At 40.4% G+C, this 26,060-nt stretch overlaps 1 protein-coding gene across 1 annotated transcript in view; it reads left to right on the plus strand.

Moving 5' to 3' along the window:
* SEMA5A (semaphorin 5A) overlaps nt 1-26,060 on the plus strand; it is a 657,104-nt gene that overhangs the window by 571,760 nt on the left and 59,284 nt on the right. The window contains exons 16-17 of the mRNA XM_048839567.2: nt 5,890-6,115; nt 17,651-17,869. Coding sequence (XP_048695524.2) covers nt 5,890-6,115; nt 17,651-17,869 — 445 coding nt within the window. The remainder of the gene's footprint in view (nt 1-5,889; nt 6,116-17,650; nt 17,870-26,060) is intronic.

Genomic DNA, 26,060 nt, shown 5'->3' on the forward strand with positions numbered 1-26,060 from the left:
ATGAAAAAGCAATCAGGTTCTTAAAAGAAGAATTTTAATAGAAGAAAAAGTAAAAGAATCACCTCTGTAAAATCAGGATGGTAAATACCTTACAGGGTAATCAGATTCAAAACATAGAGAATCCCTTAAGTTACAAAATCTTAAGTTAGAAAACCTTAAGTTACAAAAAGACACAAAAACAGGAATCTACATTCCATTCAGCACAGCTTATTTTCTCAGCCATTTAAAGGAATCAGAATCTAAAGCATCTCTAGCTAGATTACTTACTAAGTTCTAAGACTCCATTCCTTTTTTGTTCCTGGCAAAAGCATCATACAGATGAGAAAAACTTTTGTTTCTCCCCCCCTCCAGCTTTGAAAGTATCTTGTCTCCTCATCGGTCATTTTGGTCAGGTGCCAGTGAGGTTATCCTAGCTTCTTAACCCTTTACATGTGAAAGGGTTTTTCCTCTGGCCAGGAGGGATTTTAAAGGTGTTTACCCTTCCCTTTATATTTATGACAACATGAAACAAATATTTTGGGCCAGAACCCAGTGGAACTTTGCTCGTTTATACCAGATGAGACTCTGGTCCTTTATGTGAGAAGGTTTCAGCTACCACATCAAAACTACAGCTATTGAATTTTGTAAAATGATATAATTAGTGCACAATGAAACAAACAACAAGAGTAACTTGAAACACAGAAGTATTTGGAATCGATATACAATTCTACAGTTCCGAGAGAATATTCTAGTAATAATCTCCCCGCCGATGCAGTACATTAAGAGTAAATCCTAAAAGACAATCCGTGTCATGAGTGAATTTTAATGGGTTATTAATGCTGACTTGGCTGTCTTGTGTATGTTGAGAGATTACCTCCGTAGATCACAAAGAAAAAGAACAGAAAAGAGAACAAAAGAAGTGCACGCAACAAGGAGATACTGTATGCATAAAAGAAACAATAAAGAAATTGAAAACAGAAAAAAGATAAATAGGAAACAGAATATTCTATAGAAAACTGGTTCTATTACTTGTAACTGTAGCAGCTAACAAATAGAGTTGTGTGTTTTTTTAAAATATGCTACAGTGTACTTTTAGTCATCTTTAGTCTTGAATCTATAGTTGAATCAGAAAATAATGGATGTATTCAGTCTGCTATATATTCTATCATTTATTCTGTGCACCGTCTCTTTCAGAGGCAATATTCCGTCAAACTTATTTCCATGTTGGCAGCTGCCTGTGGCAGCTGGCTCTGGTTTGTAGGGCTCAGGCTAAGGGGCTGTTTAATTGCTGTGTAGATGCTTGGGCTGGAGCCCAGGCTCTCGGGTCCTGTAGGGGCCCGAATACAAACATTTACACCGCAATTAAACAGACCCTTAGTTCAAACCCCATGAGTTCAAATTCCATCTGCAATTTAAAGAAGAATATCTTTTGCACATAATGTTGTTGCTTTCCATTTTTGCTGATGGATGCTTACCTTTGATATATTACTGAAATCACACAACGCAAAAACTGTGGGCAATCTTGGCATTACAATAATAGATGCATATCCTGTTCTATTAAATAATATTATTTCATTATGTTTTTATGTATAGATAGGACCAAAATATATTGCCAATATCACATTTAATATTTAATTTTATTACAGATGCAACAACTATCACTATTTTTAATTCACATTGTTTTACTTTAGGTGTCAGTCAATGTAAAGAGTGAAAAACTTGTATTCTATGAATTTTTAGCCTCCTTCGCAGACACATGGGCAGGGTCCTTGTGATTCTGCAACCCAAGAATTTGCCATGCAATTTGCTGCAAAACTGCGCTTCAAAATCTATGGCCGTGTCCATACTACAGGGATTATAGCATCATAACAACAGTGCTGTAGCTATGATGGCATAACCCCATAGCATAGACGCAGCCTACAGCAATAGAAGGGATTTTTCTGTTGGAACACCACCTACCCAAGCGATGGTAGCTAGGTGGATTGAAGGATTTTTGGAGCTGTGTCTACACCAGGGGTTAAACCAGCATAGCTACAGTGCTCAGCGGTGTAGATTTTTCATACCCCTGAGCACGATACCTACGTCAAACTAAATTTTAAATCTAGATGAGGCCTAACCTTTCGTTTAAACAAAAAATGGTGGTCCTGTCGCACCACTGCATTACTTCAGTTTTAACACTGGTTTAACTCCACAGATTTCAGTGAAGTAAAGCTGGGGTAACACAGTGGTGAATCAGGACATATGTTTTTAGCCTTCTGGATTGCAAAGAAAGCCTTGAAAATGTGTCTGCACTACATAGCTTATGTTGGCATAGCTAGTGCTAATAGTGCCTCTAAGGTAGACGGAGCCTTTATCAACAGAAGGCATTTTTGTGTTGGTGTAGATACACCACTTTTCTGAACAACATTATCTACATCAGTAGAAGTACTCTTGGGTCAACACAGCTAAGTCTACTCTGGGGTTTTTGCCGGTGTAGCCATGTTGGTCAGGGTTATGTTTTGTTCACATGCCTGATCAATGTAGCTATGCTGATATAACTTATAAAGCCTGGTCTATACTAAAAAGTTAGGTCAACTCTGCTACATCACTCAGTGTGTGAAAAATCCACACCCTTGAGCAATGCGGTTACATTGACCTAACCCCTGGTGTAGACAGCTGTAGGTCAACAGAAGAATTCTTCCAAAGACCTAGCTATTGCCTGTTGGGGAGGCTGATTATCTGTGCCAACAGAGGAGAACGCATCTCGTCGACATAGGTAATGTCTACAGTACTGATGTACTATAGTTGTGCAGCTGCAGCTGTGTCTCTGTAGCGTTTCAAGTGTAGACAAGCCCTAAGTGTAGACCACACCTGAGGGTACACTGTTGCAATCGAGTTTTTCTGAATATGCAGACAGCCTGAAACAATAGTTCTAAAAGGTGTGAATTGCCCCACTCATCTCAGTAGGTTGTGAATAATGTTGACATTTACAATGTTACCTTGTCTCATACCTGTCCCATACCTGGCTGCCAAAACCTGCCATTTCACCCTGACATCTTCTGTCATGCAGTTGGGCAATATCAATACAAAAATCTGCAGTATATTGAAGACTGAAAGTGTGAGTGAGGACAGTGTAAAATAAACTTTTTGTTATCAAAGTAAATAACAAAGAGGTCTCTATGCTGCTTGTAATATTCATTTTTGTATTTAATTCAGCAAAACAATTATATTTTTTAGTTTATAGGAAACTGCCACAGAAACCAGAGACGTTGCCACAGAATTAAATTCCACCTTGCCATAGAGCACTGGGGCCTAGCATGTGGGATCTGATTCTCCACTGCATTGTAATATGTGTAGTCATTTACAGCCATGCAAAGTGGGTGTAAAATTCTACTTACTATTCTGATTTAGCACTGGTGTAATGACTACACATGTACAAGACAGTGGAGAAAAAAGCCCATCCTGTATGTCCATACAGCCTTTCTGGAAACCCATCCAGGTTTTTACTTCAGTGGGGTGGGATATGTGAAACAGAGAGTAGAATTCAACCCATTGTATTTAAGGTCTCTTTCTATTTCAGTGACGCTCAAACTGGGAGATAGACTCACTCTAGTACAGCACCATAGGACCTGGATACTAAACATGAACTACAATATATTTTTGAAGGAAAGAGAACTGAAAATGATGACTGAAAAGACATAGGCCAATTATGCAGCAGTGGACATCTAAATTTATTGTACTTCCTCCTCTGACATTTTGATAAATGATATTTACACTCAACATAAATAAGCAAATTAAATACTGTATCTCAGAGCTGAGAGAAAGTCATCAAATTATCATTTTTGAAACAGCCAGTTATGGATATGACTCTCTGAGATAAAGTCTGCTCTCAGTTACACTCATGTAACACTACTGAAGTCTTTAGGGTTGTATGTGTGAGTCCCTTGTCCCATATACATAGATAAATCCATATGGAGTAGTAAGTTGTCTTTCTGCATACTGGCAAATGTGATTAAGGGAATTAATAGTTTGTTTGTATGTTTTATTTACAGTTTATTCAAATGCTTTATAATCTGAAAATGTATAAATGTCTTAACTACTGTTTAATTATAGACCTAGCTAATACCCTTAAAGTTGAGCTTTATTACCTAAGCTCCAGAGTAGTGTACAATCTGGGGCAAGAAATATTTTCTTCTGCCTATCTAGCCTGAAGTGTCACCTACCTGACTGGCCCCATATAGGTGAGCTTACACAAAACATCAGGGGCACAGGAAGAGGACCTCCCTCATAAACTTTAGCCCAGTGGTTAGGGTACCCACCTGGGAAGTTAGAAACCCCCAGTTCAAGTCTCCCCTCCACCTGAGGGGGAGAAAGGATCTGAACTATGTCTGCTGCCCCTAAGGTGAGTGCCCTAACCACTTGGGCTATGAGATATTCTGGTGTTGGGCTGCTTGAGTCTATCTACTGTTAAAGCTGTTCCACTGTGACTAAATAATGCAAGAATTATTGAGAGAGAGAATGACTATGTCGCCTGATGGTTAGAGCACTCAGCTGGGAGACCCAAGATCCAGTTCTCCTGCTCCATTTATTTTATGCATTATCCACAGTGGAACAGCTTTAACAGGAGAGACCAAGGGTATGTCTATATTACAGGTGCTATAGCAGCACAGTTGCAATGCTGCAGCTATGCCACTGTAGTTTAGACACTTGCTACAGCAGCAGAAGAGGTTTTTCTGTCACTGTAGTAAATGCATCCCCACTAGAGGTGATAGTTATGTTGAGGGAAGAATTCTTCCATCGACCAAGGGGTGTCTACACTGAGGCTTAAGTCAGCTTAACTACACTCAGGGGTGTGAAAACACCACATCTTTCTAATTTCTCTTGGGGTGCTGGACCCACACTCCGCCCCAGGCCCTGCCCCCACTCCACTCCTTCCCCCAAGGCCTCACCCCACCCTGCCTCTTCCTGCCCCTTCTCCATCCCTGCCCCTGTTCTTCCCACCTCATTCTGCCCCCTTCCCCAAGCTCATCCCACCTTTGCTCCATCCCCCTCCCCCAGGGCCTCCTGCAGGCTACTGAACAGCTGATCTGTGGTGGGCGGGTGGCACTGGGAGGGAGGGAGAGAAGCTGATTGGTGAGGCCACTACACCCATAATTTTTTCTCATGGGTTCTCCAGCTCCGGAGCACCCACGGAGTCAGCGCCTATGGTGAAATAGCTAAGTTGACCTAACTTTTAGGTGTAGGACAGGCCTGATGGAGCCCCATGTTAAAATATCCCATAACCAAGTGGTAGGGGACTCATCTGAAAGGTGGTAGATCCCAGCTCCAATCCCTTTTCCCCATCATGTGGAGAAGGGACTTGAACTGTGGGAATCTTTTACATCCCAGGTGAGTGCCCTAACCACTGGACTGAAAGTTATCTGGAGCTCCTCCTCTCCCTATCCACCCTCCCCCCACAAAGAGAGAAATTTCCAAGCAGAGGGTGATGTCTTCCTGAAGCCCACACTTACCTCCAAGAGAGGGATGGGTCTTTGAATACACTCCTTGGCTTGGCACCTCCTATTGGCTAGCTTAGGTGAGGACTTGCCTAATGTGCTGGCTTTTGTAAACCCCATTGAAAGGTGCCTGTCTCTCCCTATTCGTTGTATACAGAGTCAAGGTGCTGAACTCAAGCTTTGTGAATCCCGGTAATTTTTCTAGGTAACACAAGTTAGGCATGGCAACACTCAGGTCACCACTCCTAAATTCCTTTGTGATTCTAGCCCATTCTATATATATTCCTCCAAGTAGAAAAAACCTTTGGGTTATTAGAATTCAAAATCCACTGGCGGGGATAAAGATTGGAGGAGAAGGAGATGGGATCAAAATTCTTGTCAGGTTGTTTATTCTGTACCATACTGTAAATATAAACAATTGATCATTTACTTCCAGGAGTATCAACCTTGTAACACCAATCCCTGTCCAGAGCTGAAAAAGACCACCCCCTGGACTCCTTGGACTCCGGTCAATATCTCAGACAATGGTGGCCACTATGAACAACGATTCCGATACACTTGCAAGGCACGCTTACCTGATCCAAATTTGCTAGAGGTGGGAAGACAAAGGATTGAAATGCGTTACTGTTCCAGTGATGGTACCAGCGGTTGCTCAACAGATGGTAAGCAGAGATAGTACAAGTGAATAATAGCACCTAGCAGACAATGGTATAACACAATCAAGTGGCTGGAAGTTGAATTCAGGCTGGAATTAAGGTGTATGTTTTTAACAGTGAGATTAATCAGGAATTGGAACAATTTACCAAGTGTTGTGGTGAATTTTCCATCACTGTTAATTTTTCAATCAAGATTACACAGGATTGTTTATAGATATGCTTTAGTTCAAACAGGAATTAATTCAGAGTAATCCTATGGGTTGTGTTTTATAGGAGGTCAGACAAGATGATCACACTGGTCATTTCTGGTCTTGGAATCTATGAACCTGCTAGAGAGACGGCTGTAGTTCCATTTTCATGACAGATTGAAGCTTTTTATCTTGCTGGTGTTTTTCATAATGTTACAGAGTTTAAGGCCAGAAGGGACCACTGGATCATCTAATCTGACCTCCTGTATATCAGAGGTCACCAGCACTACCCAGTATCTACACACTAAACCCAACAACTGAAATTAGACCAAAGTATTACAGCCCACTGGAGGCTAGACTATTATGTGCCACAGGCAGAGAATAGTAGGACCAAGATGTCCCCGCCCCGTGCCTGGAACCCCCACAAAGGCAGGAATATGTTTAAGTGAGATATACCCAGATATTCATGGCAAGTGACCCACACCCATATGCTGCTGAAGAAGTTCAATGCCCCCTTTCCCCTCCACCTCTCCCCCGGTCACTGTGAATCTTACCTGGGGGGAAATTCCTTGCTAACCCCACATAGGACAATAAGATAGATCCTGATCACCTGGGCAAAAACCAGACAGCCAAACACTTGTGAGAGAGAATGCTCAGTGTCACCTCAGAGTTCCAGTCCACCCCACCCAATGTCCCATCTCCAGCTGTGACCATACTGATGCTTCAGAGGAAGGAGATTAAAAAAAAAAAGCCCAGAAAACATTTTGCGGGTGATCCCTTCCTGACACCTGTAGGTAGTTGGCCAAAGCCCTGAAGCATGAGGTTTTAGGAACATAGGACATAAACCAGAAGAGGGCCCCATGCGGTTGAGCCCTTCATTTAGCCTCACAAACAACACCATCATACAGTCTCACTCATAAATTTGTCCAGCTCATTTCAGAAATGTTAATGAAAAGAAGGTAATTGATCACAACAGGTAAATTAGTTTCTGTTTTTTCAGGACTGGACTTAATCTCTTAGGGTAACCCAGTATTTTTCCCCTCTGGCTGGCTGTAGGACTTGTTGGTGTTTGTCGGATGTTCTTTCTAATAATTAACCCATCACAGTGATAGCCATGAAACTGTAGAATAATTTTTGAGATTGCTCTGTCATCTCTTTCCTTCTGCTATCTTTTTTTGGGAGAGATTCTGACAAATTCTGCTTTTATTTTATAAATATTTGGCTAGACTATAACACTGATGATGAATGGAGCTTTTTACTGAATAATTAAAGAGCAATAGTTGTCTGCATGATTATGACAATTAACTAAATAGATAATTTATGAAGTGGATAACTTCTGTTATTAATGTTTTATAGCATTGAGCTATCACCAGTATTTAAAGTTCTGTTTCCTACTACAAAGGAAAAATGACCTCCTCCAATGCTATTTTAGCTATAGATGCATTTTACATACAGAATTAATTCATACTAAATTATTTTTTTGCTTACCAGTAGCACTTAGTTATGAATAAACAATGTACCAAAATATATTTATTGTTCACTGGTATTCAGTGAACCCTAATTTTAAATGATTAGTTATGAGATTCTTAATTTCATTATTATTTATTAGTACTTATAAGAATACTTTCTACTTACATAGCCTTTTACATCTTTAAAATCTTTTAATGATTTGATTACTACAACACCCTTGTAAGATAAATAAGCATTAATAACTACAGTGAGTAAAAAAGTATTATCTGCATTGAATAGTTGATTGCAGTATTGTTATAACCCTTGGTCCCAGGATATGAGACAGACAATGCAGGTGAGGTAATATCTTTTTTTGAATCAACTTCTGTTGGTAGAAGGTTCGAGGTTCTAGGAGCTCATTACAACAATTTGTGACACACCCTACTGTCTTCTAACCCCTCATTGTCTGCTTCATTTTAAATGATCCTCTACAGCATGCATAAACCCCTTATGCTTAACAATTTGCCTCACCTTTTATTTAGCTTGGACACTCTGTGTACCTTCTCCAGGCCTGAGGAAGAGCTCTCTGAACCTCAAAAGCTTGTCCGTTCCACCAGCAGAAGATGGTCCAATAAAAGATATTACCTCACCCACCTTGTCTCTTTTGAACAGTTTAGGCATCGTGAAGTTTGATGACTCATGCAATGTCACAAAAGAGTAAGGGTCTGTGCTGAGATGCGTACTTGGGTCTGGAGTTCCTGGTTCCCAATCCTTTGCTCAGACAGCTAAACCAATGGTAGATCTTTGAAACCTCAGGTGAAGCCTAACTAAGAACACGTGGCTTCCTTGATAACTCAGATCATCTTTGCCTCCTTGAAAGAAGGCAAGATGTCAGATTACCTAAAAAAAACCCTATAGACTATAGAAGTCCAGTTGACCCTGAATAATGTCCTTAATGCCACCATCAGTTATCATCTGGTCTCCAGCTCTCTCTTGCATCCAAGCTCTCTCAGCATCTGTCCTCTGCCATCATGCAGTTTTCATCACAGGTTTCAGACCAGCATACAGCAGAGAAATGGCTCTGCTGGTGCTTATGCAGCCATCACCTTTTCCAGGCCCTAGACAAATATACATGTCTTTGTGCTGAAACTGCTAGATAACTCTGCAGCCTTCAACACTGTTGATCATCCATTGTTGATGCCACATGTGAAATCTCACGAGGTTAAATCAAATAGTACTATGTTGGATCTGCTTATTCATACTAGACATAACACAGAGAGCATAACTTGGTCCTTGTCATCCAAGTCCTATGCTGCATTGTCCTCCACGCCCAATACTCTCTGTTCTTCTTCATTGTCTGCATGAGATCATCTTGACAGACTGTGATACACCACTGACTAAGGGGACTGGTATGAGGAGGGCACTTAGCTGTACATCTCCTTTTAAAGCGATTCCCAGTATTTCCCAACAATTGGAAGAAATCATCAGGTGAATGAAAAGCATATGTTTTGAGCACAGTTCAGGGAAGATGGAAGTGTTAGTTAAGATGCGGAGGAGCACTTTGAAGAATTTACCAGTGTATTTGGACCTATGAAGAGCATCAAACCACTGTCAGGGTGGTGAGGAACCTTGAGGTTTCCGCTAGTCCCCTCACAACATCTGGACTAATGGCAAAAAACACATATTTCACCTTCACCTGACCAGGAGATGTTGATGGGAACTTAGCCACTGTGATCCATGCTTTTGATCACCTCCCGACTGAAATCTACCTGCTTTGGACATAAGCACTACAAAAGGATAGATGCTGGTACAGCATGCTTGGCATGCCTCGTAAGCAACAATGGCTGCTACAAACACATTTCACCTGCTTTTATTAGCTTGTCTAGTTTTCCATTCACTTCAGAGGAGAGTTCAAAGTCCTGGCCATAACTCAAAAGGTACCTAATGGATCAAGATAGAGTTACATCAGAGACTCTCTTACCACCACCTGTAATCACCATGACCATGACCCCAGCTATGGAACATTTTGCCAGAAGAGACCAGACTAAACCCAATCTTAATATTAAGCAACCAGGGTAAAACACACCTTTTCCATAAAACCTTCCCCCAGTATCAATGTTGTTAACCACCCAAACAAAAATCCCACTCACATCCTACAAGCTTTTCTGTACTGATGGGTCTAAGAGAAAAACACCTTTTTATTCCCCACCTTGGGCTCTTTAATTTACCACAGAGCTATGCACTATAAGGAAACAAAGAGAGATCTGTAGATAGATGTACAGTTATTTCATGCAACTTCTGGCAGTACAGTCAATCACTGTGTCAGTGCCTGGAAATTACGTCACCTTTGTCTCTTCCTTTAATTTGTGTGTACTAATGAAGGGAGAATTGTTGATATTGCTCTCTTATGATTATATAATGCTTCTTAGCACCACCTGTTATGTGGAAGCTTGCTCACTACTTTTAATCATTGCATAAAATTAGGGCGAAAATTATCGGAAACAAACACGTCAGTCATTTCAGTAAGAGAGTCTCTGGGAAACATTTAATTTCTGTATATCCCCCAAATCTGTTAATATTTCTAAAGTTACAGGAACAAACATCCCTGGAAGCCTGCTACTGCTTGCTTTAACCGTAACCTCAAAAAAATAATTATTTCTAAAGGAAAGATGTAATTTAGCCTTAATACTAATTTAGACTTGTCTCTCATGAGGAGAGACTGATTAAATAATAGTATTAGCCATGGAAGAGTGCCAGAGGATATCAACACCTTTTTTATTTTTAACTAAAGTCTGAATGTGAGAATGTCCTACCTCCAGGAGGAATAAAAGATGAAATGTTATATCTTTGGCTGTCTTATCAAAGCTAAGCTACGTTGCATCATGATAAGAAGAAAATTACTTTTTAAAGCTGTGAATGTTTGACTTTAATATAATAAATACCCCCTGCCCAAAATATTAGTGGAACTTTATGGTTATTTTTTTAAAAATAGAAAAAAGACAGAGAAATTAAAAAAACAAGGTTTTCATAATAATGTTAACTTTTTCTCATTGCACATTACCTGATTTGTCATTACATATGTAATCTTAAAATTGCTTTAATATATGCCTTGCATATTATTGTTTAAATTAGCCTACTTAGGCTGTGAAGTTCACACCTAACTGATTAACATGTTCCTGGGGAGTAGCGTGTTCAACTTGCTCAGGTGACTATAGGTGGAAAAGGGTGAGTTTGATGATGTTCTTAATGAATTTTGTTTACTTACATCCAAGCAGAAATTAACCACAGAAAAAAGACATACACTGTTGCACTTTGAAGGATTTTCTTGACAGTAGGTTAGAAAATAATGACTGTGTGGAGAATCAAGTATGTTTATTTTCAGTCTTTCTTCATTTCTTCATTTTTATGCTTCAACAGTATCTTCATCAAAAACACTTTGGAGATATCTGCAGAGAATGGTAGAACTGAAACATAGGTTTTGCCTTTTTTGTTATTGTTTCCTACTGTGGTTTAAAATCATTGCATTACTGTAATTTAGAAATGGTGCAGAATACTGGAGTTTCAGCTCCAGCTCATCGTTTCTCATTGCAATGAATAAAAGTTGTTTGATTCAATGAATTTATTGCACCCATTTGCAGTGGTTTCTCATTACATTCATTTGAAAAGACTTTTCAAGTTTGTTTATCCAAAAACATAAAAACTTTTAAAGTATAAGTAGAAGCAGTTACTTCTGTCATATCTCCTACCAGAAGAACTAGTATCCTCCTTTCATCATCATCAAATCATTCCCTTCCAGGGACAAAAAAGATCAAAGAAATAACAGTTTCAATTCCCAATACTGGGGTGGGCGGGCTGGGACTGTACTTTTATAACTACTGTAACTTTATACTGTTAAGAATTGTGCATTGATCTATGTTATTGGGTTTGTTCTTATGTATTCTCATAGTTTTGTCATGGAGACAGTAACCAATACATATAGGAAGAAGGAAGGTCTTGAAAGGTACAGGATAGGGAGACAGGGGTCCTGGATTCTGTTGCTGATTTTGTTGTAAACATCTTGGGTGACCTAGGTGAGTCACACAACCTCTCTGTGCCTCAGTTTTTCTGACAGTGAAATGGAGATAATACTTGCCTATTTCACAGAGGTGTTGTAAGGCTAAATTAATGTTTGTAATGCACAAGCAGATCCTTAAATGGAAGGTTCTGTACAAGTGAAAATTAGTTTGTGTGTGTGGTTTTTGGAAAAAAGGGGGGTGGTGAGAAAACCTGGATTTGTGCTGGAAATGGCCCACCTTGATTATCATACACATTGTAAAGAGAGTGGTCACTTTGGATGGGCTATTACTAGCAGGAGAGTGAGTTTGTGTGTGGGGGAGCGGAGGGTGAGAAAACCTGGATTTGTGCTGGAAATGGCCCAACTTGATTATCATACACATTGTAAGGAGAGTGATCACTTTAGATAAGCTATTACCAGCAGGAGAGTGGGGTGGGAGGAGGGATTGTTTCATGGTCTCTGTGTATATAATGTCTTCTGCAGTTTCCACAGTATGCATCCGATGAAGTGAGCTGTAGCTCACGAAAGCTTATGCTCAAATAAATTGGTTAGTCTCTAAGGTGCCACAAGTACTCCTTTTCTTTTTGCGAATACAGACTAACACGGCTGTTACTCTGAAACCTATTATTATTTTTGAGCTTCTGCTAGGAGTTATATTTCTCACCCAAACATTTTCTGTAGATCACATTTCTTGTAATGTTCAGAAGGTAGTGATTTACATTTCTTGTATAATTTCAAAGAATGCATTGAAGGGTAATAGTTCCCCAAAGTGAATAGCACCACCACCATCTCAAAATGCCCATGTCCGTTTTTACATAGAGTTGTCTTTTCAGAGGAACTATGGTCACCATCCTATCCTGTTCCATCTTCAGGAGTTTGTCAGCTGGCTCACTCTTCCCTCCTGCGATGGCTGGTTGCCCACTTGTCCATTCTTCATCATGAGGAAGTTAGCAAGTATTTCATATACCAGGAAAGGTCTTTAAAGTAACCTATGCAGTAGGACTGGAACCCTTCTGTTCCCAGCTCTGCCACTGCCCCTGTAATATCTTAGGAATTGTAGAAAATTGATAAGAGAAGTGTAGGGACACAAGAAGAAATTTACAGTCAGCAGAGTTAAGGACAATAAGAAGTTTTTAAAAGTATGTTAAGAACAAAAAGAATCCTAACAACAGTATTCGTCCATTACCAGATGGAAATGGTAGAATTATCAGTAATAATGCAGAAAAGGCAGAAATGTTTAATAAATATTTCTGGCTATGTTTGGGGAAAAAACATGATGTAGTCATATCATATTATGATGAGACACTCTTTCCGTTCCCATAGTTACTCATGATGATGTTGAACAGTAGCTACAGTTAGACATTTTTAATCAGCAGGTCCAGATAACTTGCATCCAGGAGTTTTAAAAGAGCTGGCTAAACAATTAATGTTTATTTTCAATAAATCTTGGAACACTGGGGAAGTTCCAGAAGACTGGAAGAAAGTTAATGTTGTGCCACTTTTAAAAAGGGTCAGTGGGATGGCCTGGGTAATTATAGGCCTCTCAACCTGACATAGATCCTGGGCAAGATAATGGAATAGCTGATACAGATGCCATTGATAAAAAATTAAAGGAGGGTAATATAATTAAAGCCAATCAGCATGGCTTTTGGAAAATAGATCCTGTCAAACTAACTTGATATCTTTTTTTATGAGATTAAAAGTTTGATTAATAAAGGTAATAGTGCTGATGCCATAGACTTAGACTTCTGTAATGCATTTGTCTTGGTACTACATGACATTTTTATTTAAAAACTAGAATGATATAAAATTAACAAATGATATAAAATTAACATGGCACACATTTAAATGGATTAAAAACAAGCTAACTGATAGGTCTAAAAATGTAATTGTCAATGGAGAGGGATCATTGAGCGGGTGTGTTTCTAGTTAGTCCTGCAGGAATCAGTTCTTGGCCCTCTGCTATTTTAACATTTTTATTAATGATGTGGAAGAGAGCATAACATCATCACTAATAAAGTTTGGAGATGGCACAAGGACTGGGGAAGTGGTAAATAATTCAGAGGACAGGTCCCTGGTTCAGAGCAATCTGGATCATTTGGTAAACTGGGCACAAGCAAATGATATACATTTTTATATGGCTAAATGTAAATGTGTACATCAAGGAACAAGGAATCTATCCTGGAGAGCAGTGACTCTGAAAAAGATTTGGGGATTGTGATGGATAATCAATTGATCATGAGTTCCCCGTGCAATTATGTGGTCTAAAGGGATCATGTGATTCTTGGATGCATAAAAAGGGGAGTCTTGGGTAGGAGTAGAGAGGTTATGTTACCTCTGTATTTGGCAGTTGTGCAACTGCTGCTGGAATGCTGTGTCCGGTTCTGATGTCCACAATTCAGGAAGGGTGTTGATAAACTGGAGAAGGTTCAGAAAAGAGCCATGAGCATGTTTAAAGGACTAGAAAACATCCCTTTTAGTAAGGAACTCAATTTATTTATCTTAACAAAGGGAAGGTTAAGACGTCTATAATTACCTATATGGGTAACAAATACTTGATAACAGACTCTTCAGGCTAGCGGACGAGGTATAACAAGATACAATGGCTGTAAGCTGAATCTAGACAAATTCAAACTGGAAATAAGGTATAAATTTGAATAGTGAGGGTCATTAACCATTGGAACAATTTACCAAGTGTAGTGGTGGATTCTCCATTACTGGAAATTTTAAAATCAAAATGAGATGTTTTTTCTAAAAGATATGCTTTAGTCCAAATACAAATTCATTCAGAGACATTCTTTGGTCTGTGTTATATATGAGGTCAGACTAGCTGACCACAATGGTCCCTTCTGGCCTTGAAATCTATGAAAAATGTGAGCCAGGGGTGCCCAGAATGTAATGCATCTTGCATAGATGCACAGTGTAAAAAGTAGGAATATGCTGGAATTGTGGAAAAATGTCACTCCCTTAATAATGTCATTGTGAAATAGTATCTTCACATTTACAAGGAGACAGATAATGCCTACTGTTTGCAGGAAACTGAATTAAAATATACAGCAGTGGCCAATAGTTGCACTCTAGTTAATTTCATTTTCTTATATTTCTGTGTTATACTGTATGTCTGGAATTCAAATGAACATGGTCAGTCGTTGTAATTTGTAGCCTTTGTCTAAAGGGAAAGCTCAACAAGACTGTGAATGGATGGGATTCACAAAGGGATTTAGGCACCCGATTCCTATTGGAATCAATGAGTTGGGCACCTAAATACCTTTGTGAATCCCACCGCCATATAAGTTGTTGTAAAGCTGTAGACAGAGTGCTAACTGTAACATATTCTTTTAACACCCTGAAAAGAATGAGACACATGGCAATGTTAGCTGTTGCTAGAACTTCCCACTAAAACAGTTGTTTTGTACATTATTATGTTTGGGCACTAAGGTCCCTCTGAGGATTCACTTAAAGAATTTTTCTGGCATTACTCCAAGAAATCTGACGTGTTAATGCAAAAATGTGAAATAAGGTCACTCATTTCCCTTAAGACTGAAAATTCCCCCGCCTCAGAGTGATCTCCAGTTCGTTCTAATGCTATTGTAAAATGATACAGTGCTGCAACATTTTATCTAGAGAAATGCTGACCAATGTAATCTAAATGAGAATAGCTCTGCCATGATTTATGCCTCTGTTAGCCCTTTGGTTGAAGTGGTACCATTTGGAATTCAGGGGTTGAAGTGTGTGTGGGGGTGGGAAGTTGTGGTACCCTCTTCTAAGCGCCATTCATCATGTGTATAAACCTGGCATTTCTGAGCTGGGCAACCTCATAAAGAAAGTCACTGATGGAGCTAGGAATTGAAGCAACATTCTTAACTTCCACACTGTTTCCCTATGCTCTCTACCATTCTGGATTCAAATCTGCATCAGGTTTCATAAAATCTGTTGATAATATCTTTGCACAATAGGAGCTGGTTCAGGGAAAGAAATAATAGTTCTCAGCAATTGCCCAGTGGAAGGATTTTATCAACAGCTTTGGGGATTTACTAATACTCTCTAACCAGCTGAGTTGAACAGTTTCTCATCACAAAATGAAGATAAAACCAAACCTATTTGTCTGTCAATGCATCATTTATTTCAATATTGACCACTGTTATTGTGTACTGAATAAAAGTCTCTAAGGCCCCATCTATACCAGGAATATTGTAATTGTATTCAATAGGGTGCATCACAAGTGCAGGTATAACAGTGTTACTAATGTTTGAAGCTGTGGTGGAGGTGGGACATAAGTATTTTTAATACTCTTTCAGCTAATCATGTCCAGGAGTTCATTGCAGCACAACTGGTATAGCAGAGCAATTTGTGTAGACACAAGGCAAAATTGCAAGTGTAGTGGTAATTGCAAGTGTCTTTAACCTAATTCAGCATGGATACTGTGGATGCATTGAACTGTTTGTGCTTCCATTGGTACAAAACAACTGTTTCAGTTAACAAACAGTTCATTGTGAACAGGGTTTCATACTGCAGCCAAAGATCTCATGCCCTAGCTTGGAGTGAAGCCCGCTGGACGCAGTGAATGTAGTGCTTGCTACAGTCCATTTGCTTAGGGTACTTGTATTAGTATGGTTTGAGTTTAAGATTACTAGAGGGCAACATCTCTTCAATCTCAGTTGTGACTCATAATATATTTTTATTAGTTGATTAAACGTACTTGTTACTACTTTAACACTATTTAACTCACCCAAAGAGAGTGAGCTTACAGCCTGAATGTGAGTCTAGAGCCCATTCTACTCTAGGAACATTTTTCAAAAATTTCCCAGTATTGATGACATGGTGCACCTTCACTTATGTTAGCAGTATTGGGAGTCCTAGTGTAGACAAGTCCTAGCTCCGACAGCTGTTTTAAGCACCGTGTCATCTAGCCTGCTCAGAGTAGTTCTAATCAAACCAGTACTTAAAATGGTGGCAGCAGCCAATGATCCATCTACAGTAGGGCTCCCAATGATGCTAATATTAATAGAGGTGAACCATGTTAGTAATGCTGGGAAACTTCAGAAGAATTACCCTAATACAGTCAGAGGCTGATATCACTGCCATACATTGCAGATGTACACAGTCACTGAGCAGTTCTCTGCAGCTCATAGGCTCAGAAGTTAAGTTCTATGCTAAGAACTTTTGAGGGAGTTCCTTCCCAGGCAGGATCAAGCCCTAAAGTGGATTGAAATGACCTTTAGAAGTGGTTCATCCAGGTGGGGATTGAGGCATATTTTGCAATGTTGCTGTTAGCAAGCTTCCACACCCATTGCCTACACTGTACCTTTTGAGTGTTTAATCTGGCACCATTTCTCAGCACTAAATTCACTTTAAAAGATAACAGACAAGGAAAAAAGTTTAGAAAAGGTTTGAAACGTGTTTTCATTTTCCTGCTGGCTGATTTAACCAAGAAGCACACTGTTCTCATTGCATATGAGAATGGTTCACTTGCCGTAGTCAGGTGTGTCTTAGCACTTCAGCTGAGTGAAGAAGAGTCTGAAAAGTGCAATTTTAAATGGGGAAAATACTTTTCCTCACGAAATGACTTTTTCATGGAAATTCATTACATTATTATTTGATTCTAAAATTTGAGCAGGGTTATCAGTATTGGTTCATTTCTACTGTGATGTAATGGCAGCTGCAGACACCATAGGAGGATTTATGGGATTTCTGTCAGGTAAGGTAGTGAAATAGAATTATGGGGTTGTACAGCCAAACGAGTACCAAAAATGTTTATTAAAAGATTAAGATTAAATATAAAGACAAAATGTTTGTTTTCAGGGTGATAGTCTTTAATCCCATGATCTGCTTTCAATCTTAATTCTTTAGGACTGTCAGGGGATTTCTTGCGTTCTGGACGATACTCCGCTCATACAATTAATGGAGCCTGGTCACCATGGACTCCATGGTCTCAGTGCAGTCGAGACTGCAGCAGAGGTATTCGCAACCGCAAACGTGTCTGCAACAATCCTGAGCCCAAATACGGGGGTCTTCCATGTCTGGGCCCATCTCTGGAGTACCAGGAATGCAACATCTTGCCTTGTCCAGGTAAGAGTCGAGAGATATCAATAAGGCGTATGGAAATGATATAGTTCACTTTCAAGTCCATACTTTACAGTAGTAAAAATTATAAACTAGTTCAAATCATTTCCTCCTCAGCTCCTTTCCAGGCAAACCAGTTAGCCCAACCAAAGTGAACTTAACAAAATAACTTTTGCTCTGTAAATTTCAGCAATGATTTGAAACCAGTGCTATATAAAGGGTACAGAAGACATGCATTCATGGTAACTGCCCATAGCAACTAAAACTAATTTATATTGCAAAAAGACCCTTCGACATTCAATCAGCCCCAGTGTCAGATATGAGTGCTTTAATATATAAGGTACCATATGGAAATGTGATTTCTGAGCTGTTTCAACAGACCAAGTTGTTTTGCTGCCAGAAAGAGAGAATTTCTTTAGCGAAGCAGCCAATTAGATTTATAATGGATATAGACTAGAGACCAGATCCTCAGCTAGTGCAAATCAGTGTATCTTTATTGATTTCAGTATAGTGTAGCTATACTTTATTTACACTAGCTGAGACTTTGGCCCTACTGCTTTGAGAAATGTTCATGAGAAAGGAAAGGATAATCATGTGAAACTGGCCTGGTTCAGAATTGTCTTTCAAACTCAAAGCTTAGTTTTATCAAAGTAGGGTTTATGAACCTGTTGAGTGAATTTGTGACAGATTTTGAATGCAAGGCCCCAGGAAGTCTTGTGAGGTCCTGGACAGATAACAGGAAGAGATGGTATCTCAGGTTCACTGTAAATAGTGAGAGTTCGTCAGAAGAATCTTAAGCAGCTTTTTCATTGACAATTATTTTATGGTTCACTAAAAAGATATTAAAACCTAAATGAATATTTTTTCAGACAGTGGATACAGATGTGCATCATTATTGTATCTTCTGTATTTGGCAAGATTATTTGTTCCCTGATCTTCTCTTTCTCTTTCTCAAACAGAGGGGCCCCACATCAGGAGGATATGTAGAGAAGAGGGGGAGTGCTGGCTGCTCAGCATGCTTTCCTTCTTCGTTCACATCTGATATGGCTGTGGCATTATTCCCCTTTTAACCCTAAAGAAATTCCATGTGTGAATAATGTTGACCCAGTAAATAGTCTCTCAGGCTCTCCAACCCCGAGCCTCAGGTTGGGGGAAGAATTGGGGCTGAAGGAGATTGGAGAGAGGGCAAATCTGAATCTCTACACAGGGACGCCCAAGAGAGCCGAGAGCCAACAAATGGTTATAGCTGACAGATTCAGTGGACCAGGTCCAGTGAAGATTTTAGCAGTCTAGGGCATGTTTACTATGTGCTAACTGGCAATAGTTCTCTAGGGACCCATACACTAGGTGGGGATAGCCAGAATGTGGAGCATCCCATTCACTTCTCCTCCCCACAGGTTGTACACCCACTCTGAGCTGCTCCTACTCAGGACTCCACCAGGCCAAGGGAATCCCCAGCAGGGGACCTGTTTTCTGGTGGTGCTGGTTTCCGATCGCTTTGCACTACATGAGCAGTGTAAAGATAGCTGACAGGGCAGAATATTGATTGTGGCACCTTAATCTTCTTGAAATAAGATTTGGCCCTTAAATTGAAATGGTTGGACACCATGAGACAGAGCCTCAGCTGGTATAAATGGTCAGGCTCAACTGAAGTCAACAGAGCTATGGGAATTTATACTAACGGAGGACCTGCCCTCAGTGGGTGTAGAGACTTGTTCCAGGCTTATTTATAGTTTTAAATTTCATAGAATCATAGAATCATAGAATATCAGGGTTGGAAGGGACCCCAGAAGGTCATCTAGTCCAACCCCCTGCTCAAAGCAGGACCAATTCCCAGTTAAATCATCCCAGCCAGGGCTTTGTCAAGCCTGACCTTAAAAACCTCTAAGGAAGGAGATTCTACCACCTCCCTAGGTAACGCATTCCAGTGTTTCACCACCCTCTTAGTGAAAAAGTTTTTCCTAATATCCAATCTAAACCTCCCCCACTGCAACTTGAGACCATTACTCCTCGTTCTGTCATCTGCTACCATTGAGAACAGTCTAGAGCCATCCTCTTTGGAACCCCCTTTCAGGTAGTTGAAAGCAGCTATCAAATCCCCCCTCATTCTTTAAGTAATTTAAGTAAGCAAAATCTAAATAGGCATTTCAAAAATCAATCCAGATTCATAGTTTCATTACCATACAGTAATAACAGGAGAAAATATTCCTGTAAAATTAGACCAGGTTTGTTGTTTCCCCTTCACTGTTGGTTCTTAAAACTGAATTTTGGGTTGGATTTTTTTGAAATGGTGGCTTTTTTAAAGTGAAATATTATATAAGGTTTCCAGAAATGGGACCTTTTTAACTTAGTAATTTTGCAATTATTTTTGGTAGAAATTGGTACAATCAGCAGAAAATGCAAGTTTTCCGTAGTATTAATATGAAGAGCATGATAGTGGTACTAGTATCTAAGACTGAGCCAGCATACACAGCTAAGCAAATCAGAAAGCAGAAAGTGATGAAGTTATAAGGAACAACTAGTAGAACTTGAAACTGACATTTTGGTTACAAATCAATCCCCATTGTTGCATCCCCATTGTTTCTGCTTTTGAAAATGATTTTCAAGAACTGACAGAAGAAAGGGAGTAGTGGGCCCTGCTAAAGTAGGAATCTGATGTCCTAATATGTCTGATATCTTTTCTCAGTGATTTGTTTCCTTCTTGGCCACAAATTAAATTTGAATAAGTCTGCACAGCTTGAATGAAACATCCAAGTGTGTGGTGATTTGGGAGCAGATAGTGAATGATGTCATTCTGATGGGACTCAAAGAAATCCTTCCGGTTCTCCGTTACAGCTGATTCACAGCAGCTTGTCTTTATCAATAATTAAAATTAAATTTAAGGGTCCAAATCAGATCAGTCTGAAGGGGGAAAAAGAGAAACAGGTATATATAGTTGCTCTTTTTTTTGAACACGTGTGGTAGGGTGAGTAATGGTAATAAGATACAGCTCATCCAGAAGTTGGGCCTGATTGTACTTTCAGAGAGAGAGAGAGAGAGAGACAGGAGTATTTAATAGAAGTATAAAAAGTAATTGAGGTTTTTTAATGAAAGTCACAGAAAGCTAGTTTGTAGATAACAAATGCATATGTTGGAGTGAAAGTCACTGTTTTGCAGAATATCTGAAATGATAGCCGTGAGTGCGAGGAGGTAAGTTTCATGCTGACTCCAGGATAAGCAGGTGAAGAAGTGACCGATATGGCAGGTGCAGGCCAGAGGAGGGAGCTTTGTATCTAGGATTGTCCAAGAACATAAGAACGGCCATACTGGGTCAGACCAAAGGTCCATCCAGCCCCGTATCCTGTCTTCCGATAGTGGCCAATGCCAAATGGCCCAGAGGGGATGAAACGAACAGGTAATCATCATGTGATCCATCCCCTGTCATTCATTTCCAGCTTCTGGCAAACAGAGGCTAGGGATACCATCCCTGCCCATCCTGAGTAATAGCCATTGATGGACCTATCCTCCATGAATTTATCTAGTTCTTTTCTGAACCCTGATACAGTCTTGGCCTTCACAACATCCACTGGGAAGGAGTTACACAGGTTGACTGTGCGTTGTGTGAAAAAATACTTCCTTTTGTTTGTTTTAAACCTGCTGCCTATTAATTAATTTGGTGACCCCTAGTTTTTGTATTATGAGGAGTAAATAACATTTCCTTATTTACTTTCTCCACGGCAGTCATGATTTTATAGATCTCAATCACATCCCCCCTTACTCATCTCTTTTCCGAGCTCAAGAGTCCCAGTTTCATTAATCTCTCGTCATATTGCAGCCGTTCCATACCCCTAATCATTTTTGTTGTCCTTTTCTGAACCTTTTCCAATTCCAATATATCTTTTTTCAGATGGGGCGACCACATCTGCACATAGTATACAAGATGTTGGCGTACCATGGATTTATATAGAGGCAATATTTTCTGTCTTATTATTTATCCCTTTCTTAATGATTCCCAACATTCTATTTGCTTTTTTGACTACTGCTGCACATTGAGTGGATGTTTGCAGAGAATCACTTCACAGTCACTTCAAGATCTCTTTCCTGAGTGGTAACAGCTAATTTAGACCCCATCATTTTATATGTATAGTTGGGATTATGTTTTCCAATGTGCATTACTTTGCATTTATCAACATTGAATTTCATCTGCCATTTTGTTGCCCAGTCACCCAGTTATGAGAGATCCTTTTGTAGCTCTTTGCAGTCTGATTCGGTCTTAACTATCTTGAGTAGTTCTGTATCATGCAAATTTTGCCACCTCATCGTTTTCGCCTTTTTCCAGACCATTTATGAATATGTTGAATGGGATTGGTTCCAGTACAGACCCGTGGTGACACCACTATTTACCTCTCTCCATTCTAAAACTGACCATTTATTTCTACCCTTTGTTTCCTATCTTTTAACCAGTTACCAATCCATGAGAGGACCTTCCCTCTTATCTCATGACTGCTTTCTTTGCTTAAGAGCCTTTGGTGAGGTACCTTGTCAAAGGCTTTCTGAAAATCTAAATACATTCTATCCACTGGATGCCCCTTTTCCACATGCCTCTTGACCCCCTCAAAGAATTCTAGTAGATTGATGAGGCATGATTTCCCTTTACAAAAACCATGTTGACTCTTCCCCAACAATTTATGTTCATCTATGTGTCTGACAATTTTGTTCTTTAATCATAGAATCATAGAATCATAGAATATCAGGGTTGGAAGGGACCCCAGAAGGTCATCTAGTCCAACCCCCTGCTCGAAGCAGGACCAATTCCCAGTTAAATCATCCCAGCCAGGGCTTTGTCAAGCCTGACCTTAAAAACCCCTAAGGAAGGAGATTCTACCACCTCCCTAGGTAACGCATTCCAGTGTTTCACCACCCTCCAAATGAAAAAGTTTTTCCTAATATCCAATCTAAACCTCCCCCACTGCAACTTGAGACCATTACTCCTCGTTCTGTCATCTGCTACCATTGAGAACAGTCTAGAGCCATCCTCTTTGGAACCCCCTTTCAGGTAGTTGAAAGCAGCTATCAAATCCCCCCTCATTCTTCTCTTCTGCAGGCTAAACAATCCCAGCTCCCTCAGCCTCTCCTCATAACTCATGTGTTCCAGTCCCCTAATCATTTTTGTTGCCCTTCGCTGGACTCTCTCCAATTTATCCACATCCTTCTTGAAGTGTGGGGCCCAAAACTGGACACAGTACTCCAGATGAGGCCTCACCAATGTCGAATAGAGGGGAACGATCACGTCCCTCGATCTGCTCGCTATGCCCCTACTTATACATCCCAAAATGCCATTGGCCTTCTTGGCAACAAGGGCACACTGCTGACTCATAACCAGCTTCTCGTCCACTGTCACCCCTAGGTCCTTTTCCGCAGAACTGCTGCCTAGCCATTCGGTCCCTAGTCTGTAGCTGTGCATTGGGTTCTTCCGTCCTAAGTGCAGGACCCTGCACTTATCCTTATTGAACCTCATCAGATTTCTTTTGGCCCAATCCTCCAATTTGTCTAGGTCTTTCTGTATCCTATCCCTCCCCTCCAGCGTATCTACCACTCCTCCCAGTTTAGTATCATCCGCAAATTTGCTGAGAGTGCAATCCACACCATCCTCCAGATCATTTATGAAGATATTGAACAAAACCGGCCCCAGGACCGACCCTTGGGGTACTCCACTTGATACCGGCTGCCAACTAGATATGGAGCCATTGATCACTACCCATTGAGCCCGACAATCTAGCCAGCTTTCTACCCACCTTGTAGTGCATTCATCCAGCCCATACTTCCTTAACTTGCTGACAAGAATACTGTGGGAGACCGTGTCAAAAGCTTTGCTAAAGTCAAGAAACAATACATCCACTGCTTTCCCTTCATCCACAGAACCAGTAATCTCATCATAAAAGGCGATTAGATTAGTCAGGCATGACCTTCCCTTGGTGAATCCATGCTGGCTGTTCCTGATCACTTTCCTCTCATGCAAGTGCTTCAGGATTGATTCTTTGAGGACCTGCTCCATGAAAAGTGCTTCTTTACTATAGTTTCAACCAGTTTGCCTGGTACTGAAGTCAGGCTTATTGGCCTGTAATTGCCGGGGTCACCTCTGAAGCCCTTTTTAAAGATTGGTGTCACATTAGCTATCCTCCAGTCATTAGGTACAGAAGCTGATTGAAATGATAGGTTACAGACTACAGTTAGTAGTCCTGCAGCTTCACATTTGAATTCCTTCAGAACTATTGACTAAATACCATCCAGTCCTGGTGACTTATTACTGTTTAGTATATCAGTTTGTTCCAAAACCTTCTCTTATGACACCTCAATCTGGGACAGTTCCTCAGATTTGTCAGCAAAAAAGAATGGCTCAGGTTTGGGAATCTCCCTCACATCCTCAACTGTGAAGACAGATGCAAAGAATTCATTTAGTTTCTCTGCAATGGCCTTATCGTCCTTGAGTGCTCTTTTAGCATCTCGATTGCCCAGTGGCCACACTGGTTGCTTAGAAGGCTTCTTGCTTCTGATGTACTTAAAAAAATGTTTACTATTGCTTTTTGACTCTTTGGCTAGCTATTCTTCAAATTCTTTTTTGGCCTTCCTACCTATATTTTTACACTTCATTTGCCAGAGTTTATGCTCCTTTCTATTTTCCTCACTAGGATTTAACTTCCACTTTTTAAAGGATGCCTTTTTGCCTCTCACTGCTTCTCTTACTTTGTTATTTAGCCACAGTGGCTCTTTTTCGGTTCTCTTACTATGTTTATTAATTTGGGGTATACATTTAAATTGAGCCTCTATTATGGTGTCTTTAAAAAGTTTCCATGCAGCTTGCAGGGATTTTACTTGTGGTGCTGTACCTTTTAATTTCTGTTTAACTAACTTCCTCATTTTTGTGTATCCCCACCCCCTTCTGAAATTAAATGCTACAGTTTGGGTCACTGTGGTGTTTTCCGCACCACAGGGACATTAAATGTAATTATATTATGATCGCTATTACCAAGCGGTCCAGCTATATTCACCTCTTGGACCTGATCCTGTGCTCCACTTAGAACTAAATGAAGAATTGCCTCTCCTATTGTGGGTTCCAGGACTAGCTGCTCCAAGAAGCAGCCATTTAAGGTGTCAAGAAACTTTATCTCTGCATCCTGGTCTGAGGTGATATGTACCCAGTCAATATGGGGACAGTTGAAATTCCCCATTATTATTGAGTTCTTTATTTTTATAGCCTCTCTAATCTCCATGAGCATTTCACAGTCACTGTCACCATCATAGAATCATAAAATATCAGGGTCGGAAGGGATCTCAGGAGGTCATCTAGTCCAACCCCCTGCAACTTTTCACTAGGAGGGTGGTGAAACACTGGAATGCGTTACCTAGGGAGGCGGTGGAATCTCCTTCCTTAGATATTTTTAAGGTCAGGCTTGACAAAGCCCTGGCTGGGATGATTTAGTTGGGGATTGGTCCTGCTTTGAGCAGGGATTGGACTAGATGACCTCCTGAGGTCCCTTCCAACTCTGATACTCTATGATTCTATAAACACATTCCAGTGCTTCACCACCCTCCTAATGAAATTTTTTTTCCTAATATCCAACCTAAACTTCCCCCACTGCAACTTGAGACCATTACTCCTTGTTCTGTCATCTGCTACCACTGAGAACAGCCTAGAGCCATCCTCTTTGGAACCCCCTTTCAGGTAGTTGAAAGCAGCTATCAAATCCCCCCTCATTCTTCTCTTCTGCAGACTAAACAATCCCAGCTCCCTCAGCCTCTCCTCATAAGTCATGTGTTCTAGACCCCTAATCATTTTTGTTGCCCTTCGCTGGACTCTCTCCAATTTATCCACATCCTTCTTGTAGTGTGGGGCCCAAAACTGGACACAGTACTCCAGATGAGGCCTCACCAATGTCGAATAGAGGGGAACAATCACGTCCCTCGATCTGCTCGCTATGCCCCTACTTATACATCCCAAAATGCCATTGGCCTTCTTGGCAACAAGGGCACACTGCTGACTCATATCCAGCTTCTCGTCCACTGTCACCCCTAGGTCCTTTTCCGCAGAACTGCTGCCTAGCCATTCGGTCCCTAGTCTGTAGCGGCGCATGGGATTCTTCCGTCTCAAGTGCAGGACTCTGCACTGGTCCTTGTTGAACCTCATCAGATTTCTTTTGGCCCAATCCTCTAATTTGTC

Source organism: Caretta caretta, chromosome 2, assembly GCF_965140235.1.
Source record: "Caretta caretta isolate rCarCar2 chromosome 2, rCarCar1.hap1, whole genome shotgun sequence".
Lineage (NCBI taxonomy): Eukaryota > Metazoa > Chordata > Testudines > Cheloniidae > Caretta > Caretta caretta.